The sequence below is a fragment of the Cladosporium halotolerans genome (genome assembly GCF_011745625.1).
Source record: "Cladosporium halotolerans strain TM138-S3 chromosome Unknown Sca26, whole genome shotgun sequence".
In the NCBI taxonomy this organism is placed as follows: domain Eukaryota; kingdom Fungi; phylum Ascomycota; class Dothideomycetes; order Cladosporiales; family Cladosporiaceae; genus Cladosporium; species Cladosporium halotolerans.
Window position 1 is genome coordinate 52,344 of NW_027191477.1, and position 26,430 is coordinate 78,773.

At 56.3% G+C, this 26,430-nt stretch overlaps 10 protein-coding genes across 10 annotated transcripts; 4 read left to right on the forward strand and 6 right to left on the reverse strand.

Annotated features, from left to right (window-relative positions):
- Positions 1-344: 344 nt before the first annotated feature.
- Positions 345-1,505, forward strand: WHR41_06277 (uncharacterized protein; the record flags this gene model as incomplete). Its single annotated transcript, XM_069374882.1, has 1 exon — positions 345-1,505. The coding sequence occupies one exon, from the start codon at positions 345-347 to the stop codon at positions 1,503-1,505; it is 1,161 nt and encodes a 386-aa protein (XP_069227479.1).
- Positions 1,506-3,356: 1,851 nt separating this feature from the next.
- Positions 3,357-4,562, reverse strand: WHR41_06278 (uncharacterized protein; the record flags this gene model as incomplete). The annotated part of the gene is made up of 2 exons (XM_069374883.1): positions 3,357-4,336; positions 4,523-4,562. The coding sequence occupies 2 exons, from the start codon at positions 4,560-4,562 to the stop codon at positions 3,357-3,359; spliced, it is 1,020 nt and encodes a 339-aa protein (XP_069227488.1).
- A 343-nt stretch (positions 4,563-4,905) lies between these two features.
- On the reverse strand, positions 4,906-6,621 carry WHR41_06279 (uncharacterized protein). The gene is made up of 2 exons (XM_069374884.1): positions 5,990-6,621; positions 4,906-5,933 (listed from the first exon to the last, which is right to left on the reverse strand). The coding sequence occupies exons 1-2, from the start codon at positions 6,355-6,357 to the stop codon at positions 5,453-5,455; spliced, it is 849 nt and encodes a 282-aa protein (XP_069227487.1). The 5' UTR covers positions 6,358-6,621; the 3' UTR covers positions 4,906-5,452.
- Positions 6,622-7,841: 1,220 nt separating this feature from the next.
- Positions 7,842-10,295, forward strand: uba4 (Adenylyltransferase and sulfurtransferase uba4). The gene is made up of 2 exons (XM_069374885.1): positions 7,842-8,433; positions 8,520-10,295. The coding sequence occupies exons 1-2, from the start codon at positions 7,895-7,897 to the stop codon at positions 9,469-9,471; spliced, it is 1,491 nt and encodes a 496-aa protein (XP_069227569.1). The 5' UTR covers positions 7,842-7,894; the 3' UTR covers positions 9,472-10,295.
- WHR41_06281 (uncharacterized protein) lies at positions 9,571-13,659 on the reverse strand (the record flags this gene model as incomplete). The annotated part of the gene is made up of 1 exon (XM_069374886.1): positions 9,571-13,659. One exon carries the CDS (start codon positions 13,657-13,659, stop codon positions 9,571-9,573), a length of 4,089 nt encoding a protein of 1,362 aa, XP_069227570.1.
- Positions 13,660-14,978: 1,319 nt separating this feature from the next.
- Positions 14,979-16,379, forward strand: WHR41_06282 (uncharacterized protein; the record flags this gene model as incomplete). The annotated part of the gene is made up of 1 exon (XM_069374887.1): positions 14,979-16,379. The coding sequence occupies one exon, from the start codon at positions 14,979-14,981 to the stop codon at positions 16,377-16,379; it is 1,401 nt and encodes a 466-aa protein (XP_069227567.1).
- A 100-nt stretch (positions 16,380-16,479) lies between these two features.
- Positions 16,480-17,598, reverse strand: WHR41_06283 (uncharacterized protein; the record flags this gene model as incomplete). Its single annotated transcript, XM_069374888.1, has 2 exons — positions 16,480-16,659; positions 16,747-17,598. 2 exons carry the CDS (start codon positions 17,596-17,598, stop codon positions 16,480-16,482), a joined length of 1,032 nt encoding a protein of 343 aa, XP_069227568.1.
- A 297-nt stretch (positions 17,599-17,895) lies between these two features.
- On the reverse strand, positions 17,896-20,745 carry WHR41_06284 (uncharacterized protein). The gene is made up of 2 exons (XM_069374889.1): positions 19,496-20,745; positions 17,896-19,443 (listed from the first exon to the last, which is right to left on the reverse strand). Exons 1-2 carry the CDS (start codon positions 20,575-20,577, stop codon positions 18,054-18,056), a joined length of 2,472 nt encoding a protein of 823 aa, XP_069227571.1. The 5' UTR covers positions 20,578-20,745; the 3' UTR covers positions 17,896-18,053.
- Positions 20,746-20,868: 123 nt separating this feature from the next.
- On the forward strand, positions 20,869-22,623 carry WHR41_06285 (uncharacterized protein). Its single transcript, XM_069374890.1, has 3 exons — positions 20,869-21,250; positions 21,308-22,171; positions 22,231-22,623. Exons 1-3 carry the CDS (start codon positions 20,913-20,915, stop codon positions 22,514-22,516), a joined length of 1,488 nt encoding a protein of 495 aa, XP_069227572.1. The 5' UTR covers positions 20,869-20,912; the 3' UTR covers positions 22,517-22,623.
- Positions 22,624-23,262: 639 nt separating this feature from the next.
- On the reverse strand, positions 23,263-26,343 carry WHR41_06286 (uncharacterized protein; the record flags this gene model as incomplete). Its single annotated transcript, XM_069374891.1, has 5 exons — positions 26,103-26,343; positions 25,780-26,031; positions 24,650-24,690; positions 24,434-24,597; positions 23,263-24,378 (listed from the first exon to the last, which is right to left on the reverse strand). Exons 1-5 carry the CDS (start codon positions 26,138-26,140, stop codon positions 23,263-23,265), a joined length of 1,611 nt encoding a protein of 536 aa, XP_069227548.1. The 5' UTR covers positions 26,141-26,343.
- Between the last annotated feature and the right edge of the window lie 87 nt (positions 26,344-26,430).

A 26,430-nucleotide genomic window follows, 5' to 3' on the forward strand; every position in this document is an offset into this window, starting at 1 on the left:
TGACGCTGGGCCGATCCGATGCGATGCTAGTGAGGTTGAATGCCGGCTGCCGTTGTGCGCCTTCGGTTATGCGGACAGACTGCGATCAAACAATCATTTGTTCAACTAATTTCCTGAATAAAGCAAACTTCTAGAAAGATACAAACCAGGCGTCAAAAGATTTCTGCGAAGCCCATCAGGTCACTTTCGGCCATCATCGAAACTTCTACACGGACACCAACCACGCCACCACCATCAACTTCATCCGCTCTCTAACCTCCGCCATAGGTCGCAAACACAAACCGCACCGGCAAGCGGCCTCAAAACGTTCCCGGCCGCGAAACCGTATCGGCCAGCTCTTCAGAATGGGCCAAGAAGAAAGCTCCCCCGTGGACGAATCCGTCCCGCCCACAGTCCTCACAAGCCGCAATCTCTCAGGAATCGCAGAATACATCCGCGCCGGCAAAGCACGCAGCGTAACCGTCATGGTCGGCGCAGGCATCAGCACCTCCGCCGGAATTCCCGACTTTCGCTCGCCAGACACAGGCCTCTACGCCAACCTCGCCCGCCTCGAACTCCCCTACGCCGAAGCCGTCTTCGACATCGACTACTTCCGCTCCAAACCCGAGCCCTTCTACACGCTCGCGCAAGAGCTCTACCCCGGCCGCTACCGCCCCACCGTAACGCACAGCTTCATCAGACTCCTGCACGACAAAGGCCTCCTGCTCAAGCTCTTCACGCAAAACATCGACTGCCTCGAGCGCGAAGCCGGCGTGCCGGGCTCCAAAATCGTCGAAGCGCATGGCTCCTTCGCGCGGCAGAGCTGCATCGAGTGCAAGACGGCGTACTCCTCGGACGAAATCCGGCAGCACATCGACGCGCGGACGATCCCGCGGTGCCACGACTGCAGCGGGCTGGTGAAGCCCGAGATCGTGTTCTTCGGGGAAGCGCTGCCGTCGGCGTTTTTCGAGAACAGGCATTTGCCTGAGGAAGCGGACTTGACGATCGTGATGGGCACGAGTTTGACAGTGCAGCCGTTTGCGAGCCTGCCGCAGTTGGCGCAGCAGGGGAAGCCGCGGATTCTGATTAACAAGGAGGCTGTTGGTGGGCTGGGGTCGCGGCCGGATGATGTGCTACTGTTGGGCGACTGTGATGCGGGTGTACGCAAATTGGCGGAGGCGTGTGGGTGGGGCGAGGAGTTGGAAGCACTGTGGGCAGCTACGGCTCCTGCGGTCTCGGAAGAGTCACAAGTGGAGAAGACGAAGGACGAAAAGCTGGAGGACGAGATCAGTAAACTCACCTCGGAAGTCGACGAGTCGCTCAATCTGTCGAAGTGGCACCAGGAGAGGGTACGAGGGAGCACAACGATGCCCGTTGATTCCCGGCCGAAGTCTGATGTCCAGCCCAGTAGCTCGGGGAAGCCTGGGTTTGGCAACACCCTGCATCAAGATCCAAACGGCAATTTGAGTCACGTCTTCTTAGGCCAAGCGAGAGATGAGAACAAGGAGACGGATGAGAAGCCTTGACGAACCGACCCATCGACAGAACAACATACATAAATCTTACTGTCGGAGTTGGGCAACCTAGAATTAATACGCTGGAGCAGTCTCGAAGGTCTCACTAATAACATTATAAATTAGAAATGGTTCGTTGCAGCGAAGTCGTCCTTTCCACAACAGTGCATTGTCTTTTTTGAGCAGTCACCCCTCCAGGCTAGACCTGTAGTACAACTGAGGGGTAGATGCAGTATCTTCAGACTCGTCCACAGAGAACGACCGACATCAGCAAGCTCCACGTTACATCGTGGCAGTGACCAAACTATCACAGGCCCAACGCCAGAGATGGATCGAGCGCATATGTAGCCCCAATTCCCACCTCTGAAACTTTTCCTCACGCGACATTTTGGCAACTTGGCAAAACAAAACATCGAAACGATTAAAGCACATGATCATGGAGTCACAGACAGAGCCTGAGCCTGAGCGACTATCTACCTTACTGGAAAGCGAATTTCCATTACCAAATTTCGAGAAACAACAAAACGAATCACATGATGATCGCCGGCTACGAATCAAAGCCGAAACGGACGCATTCGTCTGGGCGCACACGGAGAAGTACATCGTTGAAGATAGACTACTGGCAGAAGTCTCGCTCGAGCGATACACCGAAGGGTACGAGAGTCCTCAGGATTCTCTGAAACTGCTCTCTCCACTGGTCAAGGAGTTTTCTGAAACAGAGCCGGCGAGCTTCTACAAGCTGCTCTGCGACAAATTAGTCCCAGAGTACCAGCAGCTGATCGCCAAGGCAAAGCTCGACAGGAGTCAAGCCCCAAAACCCCAAGAGCGCAGAGTCTACGAGGCTGTAGAGGCCATGGAAGCTCTGAAGCAAGAGTCCATCCACGGCGAGTATTACGCGCGGAACATGCGCGAGGACTTGGCGCGTTCCTGGGCCAACGGCGAGCACGTCGCGAAATACAGACACCTGAGACCAGGCGAGGAACTGCCTGCCGGGGAACGACGACAAGTTGAACGGAATGTCTGCGGCACTAGCATAGCATGAGGGCTACGCGACTTCGACACTTGCCTTCGCGTCTTCAAGGATCTGCAGGACCAATTGGCATCGTTCCTGGGCCAACGGCGAGCACGTCGCGAAATACAGACACCTGGGACCAGGCGAGGAACTGCCTGCCGGGGAACGACGACAAGTTGAACGGAATGTCTGCGGCACCAGCATAGCATGAGGGCTACGCGACTTCGACACTTGCCTTCGCGTCTTCAAGGATCTGCCGGACCAATTGGCATCTCTCGATGCTGACGGAGCGATTGAGTTTTACGAAGTCTATCCTGAAGTGAGTATCTAGCGCCTGATGGATTCAATACAGCACGCTCACAAAACCTACCCCAAGGCCTCGCACGAGTTCCGCAATTTTGTCCAAGGTATAATAGCAGCTGTTCGGAAAGACGGAATTCGACAATACCTTGGCCAACCCTACAAAAGCCTTTTCGAAGCTCATTTGAAAGCCGTCGAGGTAAGCTGCGCCGTCCAAATCAAATCATTCATACGTCTTGTGCGAAGTAATGAGGGACTGACATCGATCTGCAACCCTTTTAGGCGATTGACAAGGTTTTCGATACCGCTGTTTGTATGAAGTTGAATGATGGAAAAGCTTGTGAGTGCTTGTAACATCGATAGAATCGCCCTGGGTAATACTGATGAGTGTGCTGTAGCCAAAATCAAGAGCGAGACTGCAACCACGATCAGGATCTTGAAAGAAGGTCCTGCCGCAGCTTCTGGATAGAGACTTTTCTTAAAGGGAAGAGAACGCAAATTTCAAGGCGCGTGTCAAGAGCCTATGTGGTAAAGATATGACTTACGGAATTTCACTTGTTCGAAAATAGTGTAGCAAGCCTCAGCTTGATGACACTTTCATTCCAGCGGATTCGAACCTGTCCGAACTGCACGCTTCTACCCATCCACTGAGCTTGCGTTCCCTCTCCGTCGACGGGTGCGTTTCCGGAATACTTCACATTCCAATAAGCACTGCCACGGGTGTATTTCTTCCACGTTTCAGACCCATGCCTGAAAACCTCCCTCCGCTTAGCGTACTCGTTCCCCGTAGTCGTTTGAATCGCCCACTCGCCAACAAAAGTAGGAAACTTCCCGTCACCGGCGGCCTTCTCGCCATCGGAAGTCATAATTGCAGTAACGTTCTGCGGCGTTGAAGGTCTCGCGAAGTAGTACCTGTGAATGTCGAAGACGATCTTCTGCTTCTCATGAAAGAAAGGCGACCAGAACTGCTCGCCTTGGAACGCATCGAAGAGCATGACTGACAAGTTCGGGTTCGACTTGTGTACACGTTCCATTACGGCGCTGTAGTACTTCAGCACCCACTGGCTTCCCTTACTTGAGAGGGTTGCGGGCGTGCCAAAAGTCGAGAAATCTCGATTGTCTGTTGGCTCATTGACGGGCTCTAAAGTAAAGTGTTGGGAATGCCCAGACTGATTGATGAAGTCCAGAACACGATCAATGGTGGCGAGCGAATATTCGAAAGCGGTTTGGTTGTGGAACCAGCTCCACGCGCCGACGCGCTCTCCAATGTCAAGACCGTTGACGCCGCCTGGCAGAGAATGGATATCCAGTACAACGTGCATTCCGTATTTCGTGATGGCGTAATCCGTGACATTCTTGAGGTACTCAAGCTGATTGCCGTGGTATAATTGCGAGCCGGGGCGCTCAACCCACGTGGCGTAATTGGTCGGGATCCTTAGCAAGTCAATACCGACTGCTGCCAGGCCGTCGATATCGCATGGCTTGATCCAAGTTGCGTATCGGCGCTCAAGTGCGGTGCCGCACTGGTTATCTGTTGCGCAAACGCTCCGTTCGTCGGGTTTATTGCCCGCAAAGTCTGCCCAGAAGCCAGTGTCGATGGTCTTTTCTTGAACGAACCATCCACCCAGGTTGATGCCAGTGGCGGTGAAAGTCGTTTAATTCACATATTCTGAAGCGTGCACACTGGACACAGAAAGTGGAAGTGCTGCAAGCGCACATATCACGACACTCCGCAGTGTCTTTGAAAGACCCAACATTATGCTCGTAGTGTGAAGAGGGTTTATTCAAGGGTATCTCAAGTTCAACAGCATTCATTTGCTCATGTTGTTCAATGAGGGACGTCAGAGACTTATAGATCAACTGTATGCTCCCCTTGGCACGTCTGAGTTTGCGAAGCCGTCATTCGGTGGACGTGCACAAGATGATTGACATGCATCCAGTCCCCCGAATACGACACCACTTCTCAGACTCGGGGTCCGGCAGAAGCAACGGCAAGCACATCGTCATGCCTTTCCACGGTGATCGTACCACATTCGTTCTGACACTCTGGATAGTCATCTGCCGGCTTAAATTTATGATCAACGATGTCCTCACTAGCTCGCTAAACCATGTCGTCTCGCTAAATCCGTCTTCCCCACGGAGGATAGGGCGAGAAGCTCGATCCTCACGCTTGGATTGTCACTTGGGGGAAAGTTAGGGCTTCAGAGCATCGACAGCCGAAACGGAAGTCTCTCTACGGCAACACGAGGGATGAACTTACAAAAAAAAGGAAAATGCAATTGATTCCTGCTTAGTCAAAGAAATCATAAGCCGGGGTTTGGCGATGGAAAACTATAGGAGCTTTTTGTCGTTCGCTTTTTCGAAAATGGAGTTCTGGATTATCGATAGCAAGGCTCGGATGTAATGTTCCTTAGACTTTATTGATGAAGGGCTGAATGCGCAGGTTGATGTTGATTCTGGCAGGCTGAATACCGATGCAATAGGGCGCATAGCATGCATTTGGATTTTCCACCTGGTGGCGCTGCGCTGAGGAGTGGACACCACTGGTATGATGCTCTTTGCTCGAATGATTATGAAGACAAGCAACAGTGCGCCACAGATATTCGTGAAGTATGCGTAGCGATCCTCGACAGACCATACGAAGTAATCAAGCATGAAACTCATCCAAAAGCTTCATGATCTCCGGTTTTCCAGATTCTACCGCAAGTTGACTGGCTGTCTTGCCATTCGTGTTCTCAATTTCTGAATCAGCACCGTGCGCGAGCAAAATGGTCACCAAATCAGCACAGCCTAATATGATAGCCCTGTGCAAAGGCGTACCGAGCCCATCGCGCATACCAAATACTGACCATTGCGGCTCCTGGCCATCGAACCTTAAGCGGTTGGGCTGAGCGCCACGCTCTAGCAGCAGTTTCGTAATTTCGCAGGCATCGTCTTCGCGCTCCACTGCCCAGTTCAGCACGTCACCTTTTCGCACGTCTCCGCCATGAGAAAGTAACATGTTGATCATCTCGGTCGTCCCGGACAGCGCCGCTCTCGACAACGCCGTGTCATATTCGTAGCCAGCATTGGGGTCGGCCCCTTGCTCTAGAAACCACACGACAAGCTCTTTGCTGTGCATGGCGTACCTACATCCGCGAGATTAAGCCTGGGTTCAGCGCCGGCGAAATTTCTTGGGACATACCCCAGCGCAGGCGGTCCATCCATCTTCACTTGCTCGTTAATGTCCCACCCATTCCAGAGGAAGGCTTCGAAATTCCTGATCGAGCCCACTCGTAGAGCGTCCAATACTGGGAGTTTGTCATCATTGCTGACGGCTAACAGAAGCGACACGATATCGGACCGCGCTTTTTCGACTGCTATCATCAACGCCGAAGTTGTCCACCTTGGCGATATCGCGCCACTTTCATCGAGCATCTCCGGCGAGCTTTGCCATATTGTGAGGATGGTGTAGACTGCTGGCATTGAGCTCCTCGCAACAGCGGCCTGCAGGTCGGATTCCGCTGGCACGACGGGAGTGGCATCCTCGAAATCCGATCCGAGCATGAACATTGTGAGAGCTGTGGGAGCCAGACAGAGAAAGTGCAGGATGCGTTCGATCCATGTGGCGACGCATGCAAGGTGGAGTGGTGTTGGTTGCGCTCTCGCTGGCGGAGTCGTCGCGGGGCAGATGCCAGAGGAAGCTCAGGGCTTGGCATGCATGGGCGCCACGGGGCTTGCTGGACTTGATGAGCTGGCAAAGAGGGGGATCGCTGAATCGTATCGCAAGGCAAGTCGATACTTCAGATCCGTAGCTCGCAGAGCGGAACCTGTTCGCGATGTGGAGAGGGCGCACCAGAGTGAGGCTGCACGATGGCCCTGTTTCAGCTGGAGAGGACGCGTCAGGTCTTGACGGTGGACATGAATGACACCCAGTTTTGTGATTTTGGTACTACTGTCAACGCAATTGGGACTCGCAACTTGAATGGATGCCACGTAGTCATCATCTTCTCCACACGGGGCGCAATTCTGGCACACATAGCGCCAGGTCCAGCGAAACATCAGGCAAGGGATCTGGAGTCTATGCGACAGCATATCATTGACAACATGGGCGTTGTTGATGCGAAGTACCGAGAGAAACGCGACTTCTTTCCCAGCCCAGGGACCGAGACACACACCGTCCACGCCTGGCTTGGGGGTGAACTTGCATCGCCAGAACAGCATCGGCTCATTGAACAATGCGTGGTCTCAATGGGACTACCCAAGCCCACAGCATATCGTTACGATGTCAATGTACAGTCCAATAGGAATCCGGATTCCAGTGGAGGCACAGTAGTGCTACTCGGATCCTCTCCACCGAGACTCTTGATTGAAGACAAGATTGTGTCGCCGAAGGGCCAGACCATCGTCAGTTCGGCCGCGTTGGGTGGTGAAGGAAATGCATCATCTTCGAACCCCGCTACTCCTGCGGGCGTCCCAAGCAAACACACTGGTTGGGTCCATCTGGGAGGTATGTTTGTGGCATACCGCGAAGGTGTCCCTGTGGCGCAGAAGAATACATTTCCGGTCAACGTACAGGTGTACAGCCCACAAGGTTGGTACGGGTCGGCGAAGAACTGGGCCCGATGGGACGGCGATAGCTCACATCCACCTGTGTTGTGGTGAAACTCCGTCTGCCCCCAGTACGGCCGCATTGTTAGTCAGGTGAAACCGGGCCGGCGCAACAATTCGTAGCCTTCACGTCTTACAAAAGATTCATCGAGGCCGGGCAGGAGAGTCGCCGTGAATACAGATCCTGTGACGCGAGTTCACAGGGAGCCGTTTTCCGCTCCTCGTATCATAATTCGTACTTGTTCGTGCCAAAGAGGAGAGGTCCTTCCGATCTCCATGACTGTTATCATAAATCGACGGTGATTGCTGTCTGTTTTGCCAGACAGAGTGGTGGTCTGTTTAGGTACCTTGTGTTTATGACAAAAAAGTCATCCCTTTCCGGGTGAGCGACCGAAACCCCGCACTCAAGCCAGACGTCCCCCGCCAACTGCGACCTCACGCAATCTGAACCTTTGTGTCATACCGAGTCCTTCGCGGACAATCACCTCCGGGATACACAATGCAGCCGCTTCACCTTCTGGACAGTCAAGTGCGGTCTCTGAGGCAACAGGTCCAGTCGACGGAGACACAGCTGCGCAATCTCAAGATCCAGCTCCAGCAGGCCGAGCAGCAGTGCGAAGCAGCCCGCCAACTTGAAGAAGCATGGGCAGGCGGGTTTCCTCATGAATGGATAAACGAGACTCTGGCTGCACTTTCTCCAGAGGCACATCAGGCGGTAGGACAGGAGTCGCAGCCGCAGTCAACGCACGGAAGGTGGCCGCTGGAGAGTGAGGAATACAAGAGATACGGGCGGCAGATGATTCTGCCGGAGGTCGGCCTGCATGGACAACTACGATTGAAGAAGGCGAGGGTACTCATAGTCGGTGCTGGAGGTCTAGGATGTCCGGCAGCAGCATACCTTGCTGGAGCGGGTGTTGGCACCCTCGGTCTTGTGGACGGTGACACGGTGGAGATTTCGAATCTGCATCGCCAGGTCGCCCACGGCACTGACAGGGTCGGCATGAGCAAGGTGGACAGCGCAGTGGAATATCTGACCTCGTATGTATCTGTATCATTCGCACCTGTCACAAGCTTTTTCTCTCAGCTCCCGCAACATCAACCCGTTCTAACCACTCCCTTTCCAGCCTAAACCCTCGTGTCAACTACCAACGCCACCCCTACCACCTCACCCCGCAGACCGCCATCTCCCTCTTTGAGCAGTACGACCTCGTCCTTGACTGTACCGACCACCCGACCTCCCGCTATCTCATCTCCGACACCTGCGTCCTGACCAGCAAGCCCCTCGTCTCCGCCTCCGCCCTCAAAACCGAAGGCCAATTAATCGTCCTCAATAACCCTCCGCTCCCACCCGGCTCCTCCAATGGCGGCCCTTGCTACCGTTGCGTCTTCCCTCGCCCACCACCCGCCGACAGCGTCCTCAGCTGCGGCGAAGGTGGCATCCTCGGACCCGTAGTCGGCCTGATGGGCGTACTGCAAGCGCTAGAAGCCATCAAGCTGCTGACCGCCCAACCTTCGCCATCATCCACACTGGAACCGCCCAAGCCCACGCTTTTGATCTTCTCAGCCTATAGCACGCCGCCCTTTCGCTCCGTCCGGCTACGGACGCGGCGTGCGGACTGCGCCGCCTGCTCTTCGGTCGCCTCTATAACTTCCCAGTCGCTCACAAGCGGCTCGCTGGACTACGTAGCCTTCTGCGGCGGGACCTCACCTCTTGACCTCCTGCCCCCGCACGCGCGCGTCTCAGCGGCGGAATTTGCGCGCCAGCCACGCGACGGCACGAACACGTTGATCGACGTGCGAGATGAGACGCAGTACTCGATGTGTGCGCTGAGAGGCAGCGTGAATGTCCCGTGGACGGGAGACGCAGAATCCTGGGCACAAGCAGCCGCACTGCGAGAGGAGATAAGCGCGGCGGGCAAAGCGTGCTATGTTGTGTGCAGGATGGGGAATGACTCGCAGTTGGCGGCTCGCGCGCTGATGGAAAGGGGCTTGGGGGCTGATGGGGGCGTGAGGCATATCGAAGGTGGATTTAGGGCCTGGAGGGAAGAGGTGGATCCGGGGTGGCCGGAGTATTGAGGGGCCTTTTGTGAGACGTGTTGTATGAAGGACTTCCGCTTTGCTACCTCATGATATCTTGGGTGGAGCAAGCTGTGAAACCAACTCAAATCCTACGTTCTACGCCGAAGCCTCCGCCTCAGCCTGTCGACTGGCAACACTGCCGCCTCTCCACGCGCTCTTCGGGTCCTGTCTCTGATGCTGCGTCGACTCGCTCTCCTTACCAACAGGGCCCCAACCACCACCGCCAGGCGTGTTGACAATAATACGGTCTCCAGCCTGCATACTAGCAGTGTTCTTGCCGCCCAAGTTGATATACCTGACCTCAGCCTGCGCGTCCTTGTCTCCGTTCACATCGGCATCACTGCCCTTCAACTTCGGCACATTGCGGACCCAAATATTCTGCCCGCACTGCGCGTCCTCGCCGCCAGCCAAACCATACGGGTGGTACACTCTTCTCTCAGAGAGGATGCTGACCTGAACCGGGATCCTGAACTCAATATCCCTGACAACACCATCGCCACCCCGATGCTGGCCCTTACCAGCACTGCCCTCTCGCAAGCTGAACTCGCGTAGCAAGACTGGATATCTGCGCTCAAAGACCTCTGAGTCCGTGATGCGTGTGTTAGTCATGTGGGTGTGGACGCCACTAGTGCCGTCCCAGGATTCGCCGGCGCCGGAGCCGCCGGCGATGGTCTCGTAGTAGCCGAAGCCCTTGACTTCTTCTTCGCCAGAGACGTTGCCTCCGAAGCCGAAGGTCAGGTTGTTGCAGTCGCCCTGGCTGGCGGCGCAGGCCTGGAAAGCCTTGAGGACGACGTCGGTGATGCGCTGGGAGGTGAGGACGTTGCCGCCGACGACGGCGGCGGAGCCCGAAGGCGAGAGGAACGATCGCGGGGGGATGATGACCTTGATTGGGCTGAGGCAGCCTTGGTTGAGCGGGATGTCTTCTTTGATCAGGCAGCGGAGGCAGTAGATGATGGCGCTGTAGGTCACGGCTTGGGGGGCATTGATGTTGCCGTAGACTTCGGGGCCGGTGCCGGTGAAATCGAAAATGGCTTCGCCTTTGTCTGCGTCGATCGTCACCTTCAGTTTTATCGGGCTCCCGTCGTCCATGTGGTCCATGGCCGACAAATCTTGACCTTCGAAGCGTTTGCTGACGTCCTTCAAGAGGTTGCGCACACTCAGCTCGGCGTTGTCTTGAATGTTGTGCATGTAGAATTGTACCACTTCCTCGCCGTAATCTTCGATCAGCGAGCTAATGAGATTAATACCCTTCTGATTAGCTGCGACTTGTGCTTTTAGATCGTTAAGGTTATCTGCCAAGCATCTTGTGCCGGAGCAGCCAGGGTGCTGAGCCGGCTCCTTGAGGAGCAGTTCTGTGATGCGCTCTTCGTCGAAGCGGCCTTCAGAAACGAGCTTCTCGCTCTTGATAGCAGCACCTTCTTGGAAAAGCTCGCGGGAGTGGGGAGGCATGGATCCCGGCAAAATGCCGCCAATGTCCGCATGGTGAGCGCGAGAGGCAACGTAAAAGACGATCTTGTCGCCGCTGAAAGCAGGCGTGATCACTGTGATATCGGGCAAGTGGGTTCCTCCAAACATGGGGTGGTTCGAAACCAGAACATCGCCCTTCTTCAGCTTGCCGCGCCAGATCTCAGACTGCTTTTGCACGCAAGTTGACATGCTGCCAAGATGGACGGGTAGATGGGGTGCGTTGGCTACAAGACCACCGTCGGCATCAAACAGTGCACAAGAGTAGTCCAGGCGCTCCTTGACGTTCGTGCTCACACTCGTCTTCTGCAGTGCCCGGCCCATCTGCTCGGCAATGGCCATGAAGCGATGAGAGAAAATGCTGAGCATGATGGGGTCAACTTCCTTGGTGGTCAGCTGTTTGTCCGAGCTTTCACTTTCGCCCACGTTGATCACAACATGGGTGTCGATGAGCAGGGCAGTCGCATTTGGAGTGACGACGATGGTCTGAGTGCCGTCCGCAATGATAGCAGGACCCTTGATACGATCGCCAACCGCGAGGTCCTCAAGCTTGTAGATCGAAGTTTCTTGCCTGCCTCCATCGAAATAGACAGAACGAGAGCCGTACACCTTCTCGCCCTTTCCGATGTCCTTCGGTTTGATGTCTTTCAGCTGCTGATCGACAGTCCGCTCCAAGCCTTCGAAGGTCTTGCCAATACCACGAGCGCGGACGTCATCAATGATGATATCACGATCCGGAAGTGTGAAACCAAATTCCTGCTCGTGCTGCTTGACGAAAGCCTTGCCAAAAGCCCAATCCTCACCACCAAACTCCTTCTCGACTTCCTCCGCGCTCGGCTTCAAAACCATGAGCGCGGACTCAGTACCGCGGTAGCGCATGTTGAGATATTCCTCGAACTTCATCTGGCCTTCTTCGAAGCCTTGTTCCTTCAAGGTCGCAGCAGACTTCTTCTTGAGCTCCTCCATCTTGCCTTGCAGGTACCTTTTCGTTTCTTGGTCTTTCTCAGACCACGTTTTCGACTCCGGCTCCTGCCTCTCGTCTACCACGTCAGCTAGCGCCATGCCATACGCGGACAAGACCGAGGAGTATCTGTGGACAAGAATCTGAGTGATACCGAGAGCTTCGGCGATCGCCACCGCATGCTGGCCTCCAGCACCACCGAAGGTCGCCAAGCGGTGCTTCGACGTATCGTGTCCTCTGGCCTCGGTCAAGCTGCGAATCGGGCGGGTCATAGTCTCGTTGGCGATTTTGATGAACCCGTAAGCGACCTCGTCCAAGCTCATGGACTTGTCTTTACTTCCAGCGATGTCGCCATTGATCTGCTTCGTCAACTCTTCGAACTGCTTCTTGCTCGCCTCCTCGTCAAGACCCTCGTCTTCATTCTTGCCGAAGATCTTGGGGAAGAAGTCGGGAAGCAACCTGCCCAGGAACAAGTTCGCGTCGGTGATGGTCAGCGGGCCGCCTTTGCGGTAGCACGCTGGGCCAGGATGCGCACTGGCACTCTCGGGACCAACAACGAAAAGACCATTCCGCCAGAATAACCTGCTACCGCCGCCAGCTGCCACAGTATTGATGTCAAGCTGTGGGCTTTGGATAGTGACACCGGCTGTCGTGGTTTCGAAGACATGGTCGTACTTGCCACTCCCATATCGGCTGACGTCAGTACTTGTTCCACCCATGTCGAATCCAATGACGGGAGTCTTCGTGGCAGGATCATAGCTTGTCAAAGCGTAGCCCACAACACCGCCGGCGGGGCCGGACAAGATTGCTCTCAGACCAGAGAAGCCGTCGACGTCCACGAGGCCGCCGTCAGACTGCATGAACTCGCACCTCGCACCCTTTGCTCCCTGCTCCTTCTTCACCGACTCGGAGCCGAGACCGCCCTCGAAACCTTTCTGGAAACCGTCGATGTACTTCCTGATTGCAGGCGTGAGGTACGCATCAGCGCAAGCGGAAGTTGCTCGAGGGACGAGCTTGATCATAGGCATGAGCTCGTGTGACAGCGAGACGTGTGTGAAACCAATTTCCTTTGCGATCTTCCCCACCGCGGCCTCGTGCTCGGGGAAAGTGTATCCGTGCATCAGACAGACCGCAATGCTCTTCAACCCAGAATCATAGACCTCCTGCAGCTGCTTCCGTATTTGCTCGTGGTCCGGCTTCTTCAATATCCTGACAGCCTCGCCTGACAACCCTCTCACGATCTCACTCTCCGCTCCCGCCTCTTGTAAGCTCTTCGCGTCCGTCTGATGTCTCGTAGGGTCCTCCGCGTAGTCCTCCAGCGTAACCCTCTCATCAATCTCCACAACCTTCTTATACAGCACCTCAGGCTTCCTAATGGCCAAATCGAAAATATTAGGCCGACTCTGATTCCCAATCTCCAAACAATGCCTAAACCCCTTCGTGACAACCATAGCAATATCCTCGCCCTTCCTCTCCAGCAGCGCATTGGTCGCAACCGTCGTGCCCATGCGAATACTCTCGATCTTGCTCGTGTCCAGCGGCTCCCCGCGCGGGATGTCCTTGCCCTCGAAGCGCGAGAGCAGCCGCCGGATGCCCTCGAGCGGCGCGTCGTCGTAGTTCTGCGGGTCGACGGACAGCAGCTTGATGAGCACGTCGTCTTCCATTCTGCCGGTGCCGGGGTTGCCCACGCAGTCGGTGAACGTGCCGCCGCGGTCGATGGCTATGCGGATGCCGCGCTCTGATTTGTGTGGTGCTGCCATACTGGAGTGTGAGAGGGGCGGGTGTTTCTATGTTTCGGTATAGATCGGTGTTTCTAGATGGGAGGAGATGGTGAGGGCTGCGCTACAGGTGATGTGGAAACATGCAGAGCTCGGTATGTGATAGTAGCTCTTGGTTAGCAATGTGTGGAAATGTAGAAGATTGTATCTGTCTAAACAATGAACGACATGACGGCGAGGCAAGTATATATGCGGTCATAGTCGATCGCCGAATGCCCCACCCTCCGCTATCTTTTGAGGGGAGCTGTCGGCAAGATGGAACTCCCGATCTCGGCAAGATTGGAGAGGCCTATCGATAAGGCAGGTGAGCCCTCAGGCATCAGTCAGGTTGCGCCCTCACGGCCCTTCCGCCAGCGTGCGCCGAGGTGCCGTGGGTGCCAAGCGGCAATGCGATGTCTTGCTCTCTTTGCCCTAGTCTTGACTCTGCCTTACGGTGCTTGTTTTGTCTCGCGACTCAGACTTTGACAGCTCTGGTGGCACATCGTCTGGTCCGATGCGGACTTGATATCGCCGACCCTGGCTGTCACTTGCTGCGGACATCGACCAGGACTCCTCATCGATGCTTCTTTTGGTCCAGCATGGCACGGCAAAGATGCTGCTCAAAAAGAGGGCCAACAACAACCGCCAAGCACATCGTCCAAGCAGCTGGAGCACCTATCGATGTTGGGAGACGGGGCAGGCAACCCGTGCTTCATCAGGCGCGTCCACAGCAGGCGTAAACTTGCGCAAACGGAAATCCCCATGGCACGGTGCACGCAAAACCTCAACCACGACATAAAAATTACATAGCAGAAACGCCCGACTGAGTTTGGCGCCAAAGTTCGAGGCAACGGACCCTTGACGGAGCTGGCTGCGCCGCTCCAACGTCTGCGAAACTTCTTCTCCGTTGCGCTTCGACCGGCCCGAGACTGTAGAATCGATTCGCAAAGCTTAGGACTCTTCCATGTGCTGGCCTCATGAACAGCGACAATAGGTAGGGAAACTGTCGTCGGCATGATAGAAAGACTTCGCGCAGCGTCTCAGACTTCGAGACGAGCTCTTCTTGCGACTCCAACCTCGTCCTTAAAAGACCCCAACCCTACCGACTACAGCCGCAACTACTTCGCCGCCTCGGCCACTTGGGACGCCAGTCCGTGTTGCGCCGCAGAAATTCCTTCCACCGACTCCACTTCGCCATCTAGGTTTGTCAAGTCTCCATCTAATTATACATGCCCACGAGCATTTCTCCAGATCATGTGTCGTGTCTTCCCTTCCTGCTGTCTAGTCTGGTCGCCTGCATTTCGTCTTGACAAACAGCAACGATGACAACTCCACAGCCCATCCAGTCCAGCGGGGACGAGCTCCCTTCTGGAAAGCCTTCTACTGACAGTGGTCGGAGCAAGAAGCAGGCTGATCTCTCCAAACTGACCAGCCACGACCATGAGCTCGCCATCAACACCACCATCGAGAGGGGAGAGCAGAAGTACAGCCGACTGGGATGGAAGCGGTTGACGATCTGTCTGATCGTGGAGGCCGTTGCTCTGGGAGCTCTTAGTATCCCGTCTGCCTTTGCCACGCTTGGCCTCGTTCCTGGTGTTCTGATCACAGTCGGTGTCGGCCTCATCGCCATTCATACCAGCTACCTCATCGGAGAGGTCAAACTCAAATTCCCCGACGTCGCCCACTATGCCGATGCCGTCGGTCTCATTTGGGGCCGATTCGGAAAAGAACTCGCTGGTTTCATGTTCGCCGCCCACTTGATCTTGTCGACCGGCTCGCACGCTCTCACAGGAGCCATTGCCTTCAGAACCATTGCGGAGACCGGCACCTGCGAACTGGTCTGGTCCATCGTGTCTGCCATCATTCTGTTCTTCCTGGCTCTTCCGCCCTCCTTCGCCGAGTTCGCCATCCTGGGCTATATCGACTTTGCCTCGATTCTCATCGCTATCGGCGTTACTATCATCGCCACCGGTGTTGGCGCTGGCAACGCTCCTGGTGGTACGGCTGCTGTCGATTGGCAACTTTGGGCTCCCGAATCGACCTCGTACTACGAGGCGTTCCTCTCGGTGACCAACATCCTGTTCGCCTACTCCTTCGCCATGTGCCAATTCAGCTTCATGGATGAGATGCACACCCCGAAGGATTACATCAAGTCGATCTGGTCGCTCGGTATCATCGAGATTTTCATCTACACCATCACCGGCGCCCTAATCTATGTCTTCGTCGGTACCGGCGTCGAGAGTCCCGCACTACTCTCCGCGAGCAACATCGTATCGCGCGTCGCCTTCGGCATCGCCCTCCCCGTCATCTTTATTTCCGGTTCGATCAACACCACCGTCGTCGGCCGCTACATTATCGACCGAGCGTATAAGAACTCCGAGATCCGTTACACCAACACCAAGCGCGGCTGGGTTATCTGGATCGTGCTCGTGGCCGTTATTACCGTCGTGGCATGGGTGATCGCCGAAGCTATTCCCGTCTTCAACGCCCTGCTTGGCCTGACGTCCAGCTTGTTCATTAGTGGCTTCACGCTGTACTTCCCGCCTCTGTTCTGGTTCGGCCTGTTGAAAGAGGGCAAGTGGAATGCAAGCTGGCGCAACATTGGGCTCTGCCTCGTCAACGGAATTGTCTTCCTGCTTGGGTTGCTGGTGCTCGGCAGTGGAACGTACGCGAGTGTGCAGGATATCATCAAGTCCACCAGCAGCGCGCCGTTCTCCTGCTGATTCTGATGAGGCTGTGGGTTGTCAAGCTGTATGATTTAGTATGATAGGAAATGCTGTATGATAAATGTCTCAAATCGAGTTGTTAGTTCCCCGACACGCCTCAACTGTATTTCGCTCCCTCTGCAAACTCCGCTGTCCAAAGCCCTCGACTCTCCTTAGCCTTCAGCTGCACAGCCTTCAGCATCGCATAAACCGTCTCCAGCGTCGGCACCGGCACTCCAAGCCGTCTCGCCTCCCTCACGGGCTCTCCTACAATGACCTCAACTTCCATCAAATTCCCCTAAAAGCAACATCAGTCAGTAAACTTAAACCCACACTTGAAACCCCACACCAATGCAACCCGAAAGCAAACCAGCAAAGAACCCACCTTCGCCGCATCCTGCCCCATACTCGGCACGAACGCCGTATCCGTCGGATCGACCCTGACAACGCGCTCCTCCACGCCCTCCCCCAACTCCACGCCCGCCGCCCTCGCAACCGCCTTCACCTCCCTCATAACCGGCAGCACCAGCTCGTCGACCACAAACTCGCTCATGCGCATCCGCGCCGTGTCCAGCCCCGTGACGGCCGCGACGCTGTTGAACGAAGAGTTGTACAGCAGCTTGCGCCAGCGCGTGGCCTTGACGTCGAGGTCGAGCGTCCAGCCCACGCGGCCGCAGGCGTTGTACGCTTGGACGAGTCGGCGGGCGTCGGCCTGCCAGGCAGCCGGGGGAGTGTTGCCGCCGGGGAGAGGGAAGGGGCCGACTTTGCAGTCGTCCGTGTCGTCGTGGCGGACGATCCCGGGGTGAGTTTCTGTGGCGCCGATGAGGGAGACGGCGGAGAGGATGGGGTTGGTGGGGAAAGCGGCTTGGAGGGGGCGTTCGATGTTGAGGCCGTTTTGGAGGAGGAGGATGGACGTGTGGGTGCGCGTGAGGGCTGGGGAGATGAGGTCGACGACGGTGGGTTTGACGTCCGGGACATTTTTTGTGGCGACCAGGATGTAGTCAAAGGGCGCCTCGGGGGTGGCGTTTGGGATGGATTGGACGATGCGGTGGGGGCGCCAGTTCTTGATGTCGTGGCCGTGCTGGATGGAGTCTATTGTGAAACCGTCGCGTTCGACGGCGGCGAAGTTCGAGCGCAAGACGATGGTCACGTCGGCGTGGCCGCCGGTTTGGAGGGCGTAGGCGGCCATGGTGCCTACGCCGCCACCGCCGATGATGAGGATGCGGAGTTTGGCCATTGCTTTGAGATCACATTGATTTGCGTCAAAGCAGAAGGATCAAGGTGTTTTTTTTTTCTTTACAAAACACAACGGGGTTCTGAAGACGATTGTAACGACGACTAACCTGGTGTCGAGATAAGGTAGGGCGTGTAACGGATGTAATCGCAAAGGACCCACCAAAAGCTTGTTTTCCCCGGGGTAGGTGGGTTGGACATACCTAGGAATAATTTGGCGTCTTCGCGAGAAACGAAAGACTTATGCAGAGATTGATAGAGCTCAACAGGCTTCATTTACTAGTCGTCTTTGCGATTGCAGTTGAGAATACCTGATATAGTTACAATCGCTATCGTGACATGCATATCTGTGGTTCTATAATCGCATGATCTACCTCTATACACTTAAGATTAAGGGCACGTTCGAGCAGCATTTCGACGCACTTGAACAAAGTCGCTTCCAACACAGCATCAATGACTTCAGATAGATGCCCTCAACTTCCCCAACTCCGGGCTAACAGCCTGCGCGCTCTTCAACGTAAGCACCGCCGCCCTCTGCGCGACATCCACGCACTCTTCAACCCCAACATCCCTCCCCTCAGCCTTCCCCCTCGCCATCAACGCAATCAAAGTCCCTGCAAAAGTGTCGCCAACGCCGTTCACGCTCACGATATCCTCCGGCGCAACCTCCTCCACAGGCGGGAACAAGCGCATATACACGCCACCCACCCCGAGCTCCTCCTCCGTGCCATTCGAGCAGCGCGAGAGGATGAAAGGCGCGTGTGTGCCGGACGTGAGGCGCGGATCGCCGGCCTTCAAGAGCTGCGTGACAAGCACGCCCTTGGAGCCGAGTTTGGTGCAGATGGTGGAGATGAAGGGGAGCAGCTGGACGCTCTGCTGGGGAATGCCTTGGTCGACGAGAGCCGGAGACGTTGCGAGCGACATGGCGGTTCGGGCGCCGGAGGACGGAATACCCAGGGCGTCGATGACTTGCCACCAGTCCTGGCGTTCGAAGAAGCCGCGAGAGTGGGCTGCGGAGTGCATGGCCGCGAGCTCATAGATGTTCGGGGTTGCGAGGTGGATGGCGGGTGAAGGGAAGGTGGTCAGGGTCTCGCTTTGTTTGTGGCCGGGTATTGCGGGCAGTTGGAAAGGTGTGGTACATTTGGCGTTGCTGACAGGCTCGAAAGTGACGTGCGCGTTGATGCTTTTGCCTGCTTCGAGCCAGCGGGAAAGATATTCGGGTGGCCAGTTGGCATCGATGGCGAGATGAGTAGGGCGAGATTCTTGGATTTGCGGTAGCCAGAGATTCTCGAAGGCTTCAGCGATCACGTCCTTTTCGCCAGCCATTGCGACATCTAAGATGCTCATGTCGGCCATGGCGACAGCCAAGTCCTTGTTGTGATCGTTCACAGCGATGTATTGCGCCGTACGTCTTGAAGACCCACTTGGAAGGACTTTGACGGCGGAGTCACCCAGACCTTCAGCAGACAAGGCTTCCAATGCAGCCTTGCCACTAAGATCGTCTCCGACAGCACTGCAAAATTTGACGTTGCCTCCCATAAGGTTCGCGGCTCTCGCCACATTGTGGCCAACGCCACCAAGCGACTGCGCGATGCTGGCCGGATTTGATGTGTGCATTTCGAGAGTAGAAGCCGAGTTTGATCGAGGCTTGTGGTCACAGGCGAAGTCGACAGCAAGTATGCCAGCCACGAATACATCCGACCTTGATACCGTAGAGGCTGGTCTCATTGGAGCGGGTTCAGACTTAATCGGGGCGTTCTTGACCTCTCCTGTCACTCCTCTGGAGACGCCGGAGGGATGAAAGTTGATGCTGCCTGGGCCGACGATGTGCTGACTGGGCTCTGGGGATCTACGGTCTGTGCTATGAGCATGGATACTATTTTGGGACAAGAACTACTTACTTCGCAGAAGAACCTTCGCTTGACTCTACCTCTCTCAGCGCCTTCGCGACACGTGTTCCCATAATCACGTTTGACTCAATGAGAGCGCTGTTTGCAACAAGGCTCTTGTCACCCGTCAGCTCCTTAATCTTAGCCAGGATGAACGGGGTGGCTCTGGCTCCGCTGGCGCCGGCCGCGGTAGCATCTGCAACAGCCTGCTTGATAGCAATCTCCATCTGGTCAAAGGGCACCTCGACCTCTCGCGGGATAGGGTTGCCAAAAAGCATCCCAGATTGCAGCCCAAGCGAGTTGTGTGCATTGATCATCTTAGCAGCATCTGCCGCATCTTGAACCACCATTGGCGACGCTACACCACTTTCTCTGCTGTAGAATGCAGGAAACTCGACCTTACCCGTCCGCCCATCCGCAAAAGTAGCCACAGCGACGCCTTGTGTCTCTAGATACTCGACAGTCCTAGGAATGTCCAAGAACGACTTACAGCCTGCAGCAATGACGGCAATCTGTGTCCTCCCGAGTTCAGTCAAGTCAGCACTGACATCCATCGTCTGCTCGACACCGCGGTGCACGCCGCCAAGTCCGCCGGTGGCGAAGACTTTGACCCCGGCGAGGTGCGCGAGTACGGAGGTCGCCGAGACAGTGGTACCGCCGTTAAAAGCTTTGCCGTTCTTGTCTTTCACCCCAAGAGCATAGCCAAGGTCACGCCGTGACACCTTGAGAGCATCGCTTCCGGTAGTGGAGCTCGATGCAAGCCTGACCAACTCATCAGCAGCCAAGCCGACGCGAGCAACGCCGTCGAGGATACCGATGGTAGCTGGCACGCCGCCTCCTAGTCTGACAAGAGACTCCAGTCTAGACGCGAGAGCGATATTCTCCGGGTATGGGTATCCGTGTGTGTAGATCGTGCTTTCAAGAGCGACCACTGGCCGCTTTTCGGAGAGAGCCTGTTGGACTTCTTCTGACACCTGAAAGAACCTGCTGTTCGATGAGAGTAGCCGCCGATTAGAAGTCCTTGTCAGCATAGTCCGAGAGGCCGGTTCTTTCGTCAAGGCCGCTCGCCGGCTGGCGCGACATAAGGACTGCATGGCTTGTGGTTTGCCGACGGGTGGTGCGGCGTTTGTATCTACCGCAATGCCTTAGAGCCGGAAAAGACAAAATCAGAGTCTTCTATTGATTAAGTCCCCGGAAAAAGACTGCCCTTGCTGACCTGTTTGCAGCCGATTTCGCGCAGCCTCTCCGCGAGTCGTGTCTGTTGTCTGACGTCGGGCGTCGCGCGGCGGCGACATGTGAAGTCGGCCATTGAACTTGGAGCTCTGGCGGGACCGTTCCGCCGCGCCCTCGAACAGCTGGCTCCAAGCGTCAAGCGGACGATGCGATCACGCCCATTGCGCGCCAACAACACAATCCTCCTGCGGGCAAGATGAGATTGATACATTGGGCCGTCGCCGGCTTCCTAGGCCTTGCGGCCGCCGACTCGAACCTCACACACGGCTCGAAGAACATCCTGCCCTCAACCTTCAAGCCGCCGCAGCACTTCCGCAACACCAACCTCGTCCGGAACATTAACCTGGAGAAGAGCTATCCGCGTGAAACGATCAATGTGGTGATTGAGAATGTGGACAAGCAGCCGCAGTCGGAGTATTACCTGCCCTTCGAGCAAGATGTGATCAGCAGGATTGGAGGCCTGGAGGTCAAGGACAAGAAGGATGCTGCGAAGCCCGCCTTCGATGTTGAGATTGTTGCGCTGGACCAGGGAAGGTAGGCACGAAAAACGAGGGCATCATTGGATCAATGGACCGTTCTGACTTCTCGCAGCGAGACCGAGTACTACAAGATCACCCTCCCTACACCACTGGCCAACAAGGAGCAACTCACCCTCTCCATCACTTACTTCGTCCTTTCCGCTCTCGAGCCGCTACCTGCGCAGATCCAGCAGAACGACAAGCAATACGTCCTTCACAAGTTCTCCGCCTACGCTCCCAGTGCCTACACAACTAGCAAGCAGAAGACGAAGCTCAAGCTTCCTACAACCGACGTCCCGGATGCCACCGTCCTCCCCGCGGAACTGAACACCGAAGGCAAGGCCGACCCGCAGAAGCAGGGCACGACCTTCACCTATGGCCCATACGGCGAGCTTCCCGCTGGTGCTCAGGAGGAGGTCAGCGTGCGCTACGAGTTCACCAAGTCCCTGACCCACGGTACTCTTCTCGAGAGGGACATTGAAGTCAGCCACTGGGGCGGCAACGTCGCGACCGAGGAGCGCCACTGGCTCACGAACCGCGCCGCGAAGCTCAAGAACCACTTCAGCCGCGTCACATTCCAGCAAGCACAGTACTTCAACCCGCCCTCCTCCGCGCTGAAGGAGATGCGATTCCCGCTCGCCGTCGGCTCCGTTGACGCATACTTCGTTGACGACATCGGCAACGTTTCCACTTCGCGCTTCCGGACAAACGAGCGTGAGGCCAACCTCGAGCTGAAGCCCAGATACCCACTGTACGGTGGCTGGAACTACAGCTTCAAGACTGGCTGGAACGCCGATCTCAAGACCGTGCTGCGCGCCATCAAGGGCCAGTCGGAGCAATTCGTCCTCAGGGTCCCGTTCGTCGAGGGGCCCCGTCAGGCCGAAGGAGTGGAGTACGAGCGCGTTGTTACCCGTGTGATCCTGCCTGAGGGTGCCAGGTAGGCCAGAAAGATCTCCATACCCCGTACACCGCAATCATTGCTAACCCACGACGCAGCATCATCGATTTCTCGACCTCCGTTCCCCTCGCCTCCAACACCACAACCCTGCACCGCACCTTCATGGACACGGTCGGCCGCACGACGCTGAACCTCGTCGCCCTGAACGTGGTCGACGAGCAGCGCGAGCGCGACCTGATCGTGACGTACACGTACCCGTCCTCGGCCAAGTTCCGCAAGCCGCTGACCTTCGCCGCGGGCCTGATGGTCGTCTTCGCGCTCAGCTGGGTCATTGGCAACCTCGATGTCAGTATCGGCAAGAAGGAGAAGCAGAAGACTGTCTGAGTTTCGAGAGTCTGGGAATTGTACCCTGTGTGTGCATTTAGCTTTGAGCCTTGAAAAAGCGACTAGATACAAAGACTTTGCTTGTATGATCTAAGAAAATGCCTTAAGTTGAATTTTCGGGTGTGTCTCATAATGTCATGTTCACGTTTCTCTCTCTCTGAGTCTAAGTAGATCGTCTGCCATCCACTGGACAAAACGCTGATGGAAAATCGTCTGCTTGGTGAAGCACGATGTGTCGCATCATGAGCTATTCAGTTTGCCTTCAGACAACGCAATTTCACAATGACACTTTGGGAGAACCAACACTGCATCAACTTTCTCATTGTGAATTTCTCTCGCTCAATTTCAGATCGCCGGGCGATCGAGCGGCTATTGTACACGGATTTTGGAAGAAAAGGAAAATTGCTCGGAAAAGAACCCAGGCGTGCTGGTCCAGATCCATCCTGCCAACCCATCAACACCAACTTGAATAGCACGCCTTGCAAGCGAGAAGACGCAGTGACCGTTCGATCCTCGATGTAGGGTGTTGTCCCTAAGCAGCCAAGAACCGTCTCAAACCCGGATCACCCCGTCGGACCCCTAGGACCCATCGGGCCTGTCGGGCCTGTCGGACCCGTTGAACCTCTTGGACCCGTTGGGCCTGTCGGGCCCGTTGGACCTCTCAGACCCATTGGACCTGTCGGGCCTGGCGGACCTGTTGGACCTGATGGACCCGTCGGACCCCCCAGGCCACGCATCGCGGGATTCTACTTCGCGTTGCGTCCGTAGGGATCAAACCTGCCACCGCCACGACCGCCACGTCCGCCGCCGCGGTAGTTGGAGCCAGGCATGCCAGCATTCTTCGGTCCAGTCGGAGCATTGGCCGGAGCATTTCCAGGGGTCCCGCCGCCGCGCGGAGCAGCAGCGCCGCCGCCACCACGGCCTCCGCGGCCAGCGAATCCGCCGCGGTTGTTGTTATTGTTGTTGACGCCCGCGGGCGCCGGGACGTCGTCGTACATGCCGTCCCAGGCGGCGCCGGCGGCGAAGTTCTGGCCCTGCATGCGGGCCATCTGCTGGCGCTCGTACTTCTGCTGTTCGAAGGCCATCTGCTCCTGCGGGTTGAAACCGGCCTGCTGAGGCTGCTGTTGCGGTTGCTGTTGCTGGCCGGGGCCGGGGGAAGCGGAGCCAGGCATGCCGCCGCCCTGCTGGAACCCGCCGGCGCCGCCCATCTGCTGCATCATGCCTGGGTTCATGCCGCCGCCGTTAGCGCCGGGCTGCTGGCCGCCGCCGCGGCCCATGTTGGCCATCATTTGCTGCATCATCGCCGGGTTCTGCTGCATGGCGGCCATCTGCGGGTTCATGCCGCCTCCCATGCCGCCTCCCATGCCGCCGCCCTGCTGCATCGTCTGCTGCATCATCTGGAAATACTGCTGCATGCGCTGCCAGTACTGAGCCATCATGGCCGGGCTCATGGCATTAGCACCGCCGGCCTGAGCGGTCTGGTCCTGCTGAGCGCCGAAACCGCCCTGGTTGGCAGCGCCGCCTCTGCCAGCGCCGCCGAAGCGGCCGCCGCGACCGCCGCCGCCTTCCTCGCGCAGGTTGCCGCGGGGCTCGGCGCGCTTGACTTCGATGGGCTTTCCGTGGATGGCGAGGGGCTGGGAGAGGGCGCGCTCGACGGCCTGGTCGTCGTCGAAAGTGACAAAGCCGAAGCCACGGGGACGGCCAGTGTCCTTGTCCATCATAAGGGTGCAGTCAAGGACGTTACCGAAAGCGGCGAAGAACTGGCGGAAATCGGTCTCGGTGGCCTCCTGGGACACACCTCCGACAAAAATCTTGGAAGTCTTCTCCTGCTCATCACGCGGAATAGCGCGCTTGGGGTCGATCTGCGAGTGAGTGTTAGCTGGTGTAAGCTATAATGTGAGCTGCGATGTGCCATACCAGCTTGCCGTCAAGGAGATGCTCCTTGACCATAACGACGTTGACGACCTTGGGGTCCTTGAAGGTGAGGAAGCCAAAGCCACGCGAGCGTCCAGTGACGCCGTCGCGCATGACTGTGCATTCGGTGACTTCGCCGAATTGAGTGAAGTAATCCTTGAGTGATTCTAGATACTTGGTCAGAAAAGTGTCAGATCATATGTGAGTGATGGTGCTTACGATCTGTGGTCTCCCAGTTAAGGCCACCAATGAACATTTTCCTGTTGACATGTTAGCGATTAATTTCTCCGGTAACTCCAACCGAGCATTTTTGCTATCAGCGTGCGTGCAAGTGGCATCGTGTGCAAAGGCGAGAATAAGATCCAGGATCGCGGAAGCCGTTGCAAGTTTATACAGCCACGGTCCGCGTCGTCGGGGCTGGCAAGGCCAAGCTCTGTTTCGGGCAATTGCAGATATGTGTTCGACAACACAAGCCGAAGTTACGTGGGCGGTTGACGTCGAGCCGCGTAGAAAGAAGCATGATGTATGCTCAAACGCCAGGCCATACAGAGTTCCGGCTTTGGTTGAGCCGTACGCCTACAAGCATCTTCTCATCGCCGCCTCGAGAACAACCCCCATGAGCCGCGCATCAATTGTGCGTGCAAGCTGAGAGACAGACAGGATGGTGCTGCTTGTATGCTTCGTTATACGGAGCTGCATGTCCGCTGGCCGCTCTTAAAGAGCCGCACAGCTGAGGTATATCCACTATCTTCTCATCTGCTTGCTAAGTAGCTGCGGTTATCGACTTGAAGCTATGGTTGCTGAAGACTGTATGGTATGTTCGACAATTTCCAGAAGGCCAGGTTCTGCACGTTCCCCACGTGCGAGCAAAAATAAGAGTATACTGGCACCGCAATGCCGACCCAGTCCGCTTCCATGCCATCTTTTGACCCAATGCACCAAGCTTGCAACCTCCTCCAATCGTGTTCATCCAAGTGATGATATAGTCTGCCGTAGGTGTCGGCGACAAGGACTAGTGGCAATGTCCTTTGCAAGACTCATTCCATCCTCGGAACTGCAGTATCCTCGAGCCGCTTTGCTCTTCAGAGTACAGACCGGTCCAATGAACCTCCACTCGCTCTCAAAACGTGCGAAACAGAACAAGCTCGAGTGGCAACCGAGCTTTTCGCTTCGTTCTACAAGGTCGCATGACCCACCGACCAGTTCCCAATATCACAAATTTTGGTCGTACGTGTCCGCGATAGAATCCAGAGGCAAATCCTCTCAGTAGTGTCTTGCACACCATGGCGCGCACATTGCACGCGCGCTGATAGTATACTGCTTTCGTTAGTAAGGGCGGTGAAACTCACCCGTCATCCTTCATGTGCACCGGGGTACGGTCGACTTCGGGTGCGGCTTCATAGCTAGGCTGAGCTGGGGCGGTGGCAACGCCGTCCATCTCTTCAGCCGAGGGGTCAAAGGGCTTCGCATCATCGTCGTCCTGCTGCTGTGCGGGTGCGTTGCCGTTCGAGTCGGCTGCCGGAACGGATGCCTCAGGCTCGGGCTTGGGCGCCTCGGTCGCAGGGCGGGCGGCTTCCGGTTCGACGTCCTCGCCGTCATAGCTGTGTGTGAGTTAGTCCTGCTGCTGCTACTGCTGCTGCTGGCTGCTGTTCGGTGTTCGCGGGGTGCTTACAGATCGGCGAAGAGATCCTCGTCGGCGGTGTCGGCCATGGTGATGGTCGTGTGCGCGAGTCTCGAGTGTGGGTGTGAGTGAATGCCGACCGGTGAGGGTGAGCAGCTTAGGGAGCGACTCAGTGCGCGCGCGCGGTCGCTCGCGGGTCGGGATGTAGTATGCGAAAGTGGTGGTAGAGGGAGGAAAGGTGAGGAGACGAGAAGTGGAGGTGGTGAGGAGAAGGTTGTGGTGGATGCGAGGAGGAGGTGATGGAGGTTGTTGTCAGCGCGAGCGAGCTCTTAGTGAAGCGGGCTGCGGTCGCGGCGGCCGGCAACAAAGGCGGGCAAAG

Bases quoted from the DNA above. Each gene is read 5' to 3' on its own strand.
- uba4 (XM_069374885.1), top strand. From the start codon at position 7,895: ATGCAGCCGCTTCACCTTCTGGACAGTCAAGTGCGGTCTCTGAGGCAA. The intron at 8,434-8,519 runs GTATGTATCTGT...CTCCCTTTCCAG, and splicing joins GCAGTGGAATATCTGACCTC to CCTAAACCCTCGTGTCAACT.
- WHR41_06285 (XM_069374890.1), top strand. From the start codon at position 20,913: ATGAGATTGATACATTGGGCCGTCGCCGGCTTCCTAGGCCTTGCGGCC. The intron at 21,251-21,307 runs GTAGGCACGAAA...GACTTCTCGCAG, and splicing joins GTTGCGCTGGACCAGGGAAG to CGAGACCGAGTACTACAAGA. The intron at 22,172-22,230 runs GTAGGCCAGAAA...CCCACGACGCAG, and splicing joins ATCCTGCCTGAGGGTGCCAG to CATCATCGATTTCTCGACCT.
- WHR41_06279 (XM_069374884.1), bottom strand. From the start codon at position 6,357: ATGTTCATGCTCGGATCGGATTTCGAGGATGCCACTCCCGTCGTGCCA. The intron at 5,934-5,989 runs GTATGTCCCAAG...TCGCGGATGTAG, and splicing joins GATGGACCGCCTGCGCTGGG to GTACGCCATGCACAGCAAAG.
- WHR41_06284 (XM_069374889.1), bottom strand. From the start codon at position 20,577: ATGCAGTCCTTATGTCGCGCCAGCCGGCGAGCGGCCTTGACGAAAGAA. The intron at 19,444-19,495 runs GTAAGTAGTTCT...CACAGACCGTAG, and splicing joins AGCGAAGGTTCTTCTGCGAA to ATCCCCAGAGCCCAGTCAGC.